Source organism: Egretta garzetta, unplaced genomic scaffold (genome assembly GCF_000687185.1).
Source record: "Egretta garzetta isolate BGI_Z169 unplaced genomic scaffold, ASM68718v1 scaffold1006, whole genome shotgun sequence".
NCBI classification, from domain to species: Eukaryota; Metazoa; Chordata; class Aves; order Pelecaniformes; family Ardeidae; genus Egretta; species Egretta garzetta.
The window spans coordinates 34,520-34,793 of record NW_009259872.1 but is presented as its reverse complement, the minus strand read 5'-3'; the positions used below and the strand labels follow the sequence as shown (position 1 = coordinate 34,793).

Below are 274 nucleotides of genomic sequence, written 5' to 3'. Positions count from 1 at the left end.
ACACTCACTGCAATTTCGTTTCCAACAGGTTCAGCTTCTGCTGGTCGACGTAGCGAGAGAAAAGGGAGATCAGGTTGGAGGGGATGGACACCGGCTTGGCCAAGGCCGCCTGAGGGATGCGCAGGAGCTCCCGGGTTGCCATGAGCATCAGCTCCGTCCTGCCGGAGAGAAGGGAGGGGTGAGAGGGGTTGGGTGCTCGGGGTGCCCCGGGCTACGCACGCCTCGAGCTTCTTTTGGCACTGGAACCAAGCAGGAGGCGGTGCCGTGCCCTGTC

At 62.8% G+C, this 274-nt stretch overlaps 1 protein-coding gene across 1 annotated transcript in view; it reads right to left on the bottom strand.

Annotated features, from left to right (window-relative positions):
- Positions 1-4: 4 nt before the first annotated feature.
- Positions 5-274, bottom strand: part of PATL1 (PAT1 homolog 1, processing body mRNA decay factor) — a gene marked incomplete at its 5' end in the record, with an annotated part of 12,877 nt that continues 12,607 nt past the window's right edge. Inside the window, 1 exon segment of the mRNA XM_035895645.1 lies at positions 5-158. Within this exon segment, the coding sequence (XP_035751538.1) occupies positions 5-158 (154 nt within the window).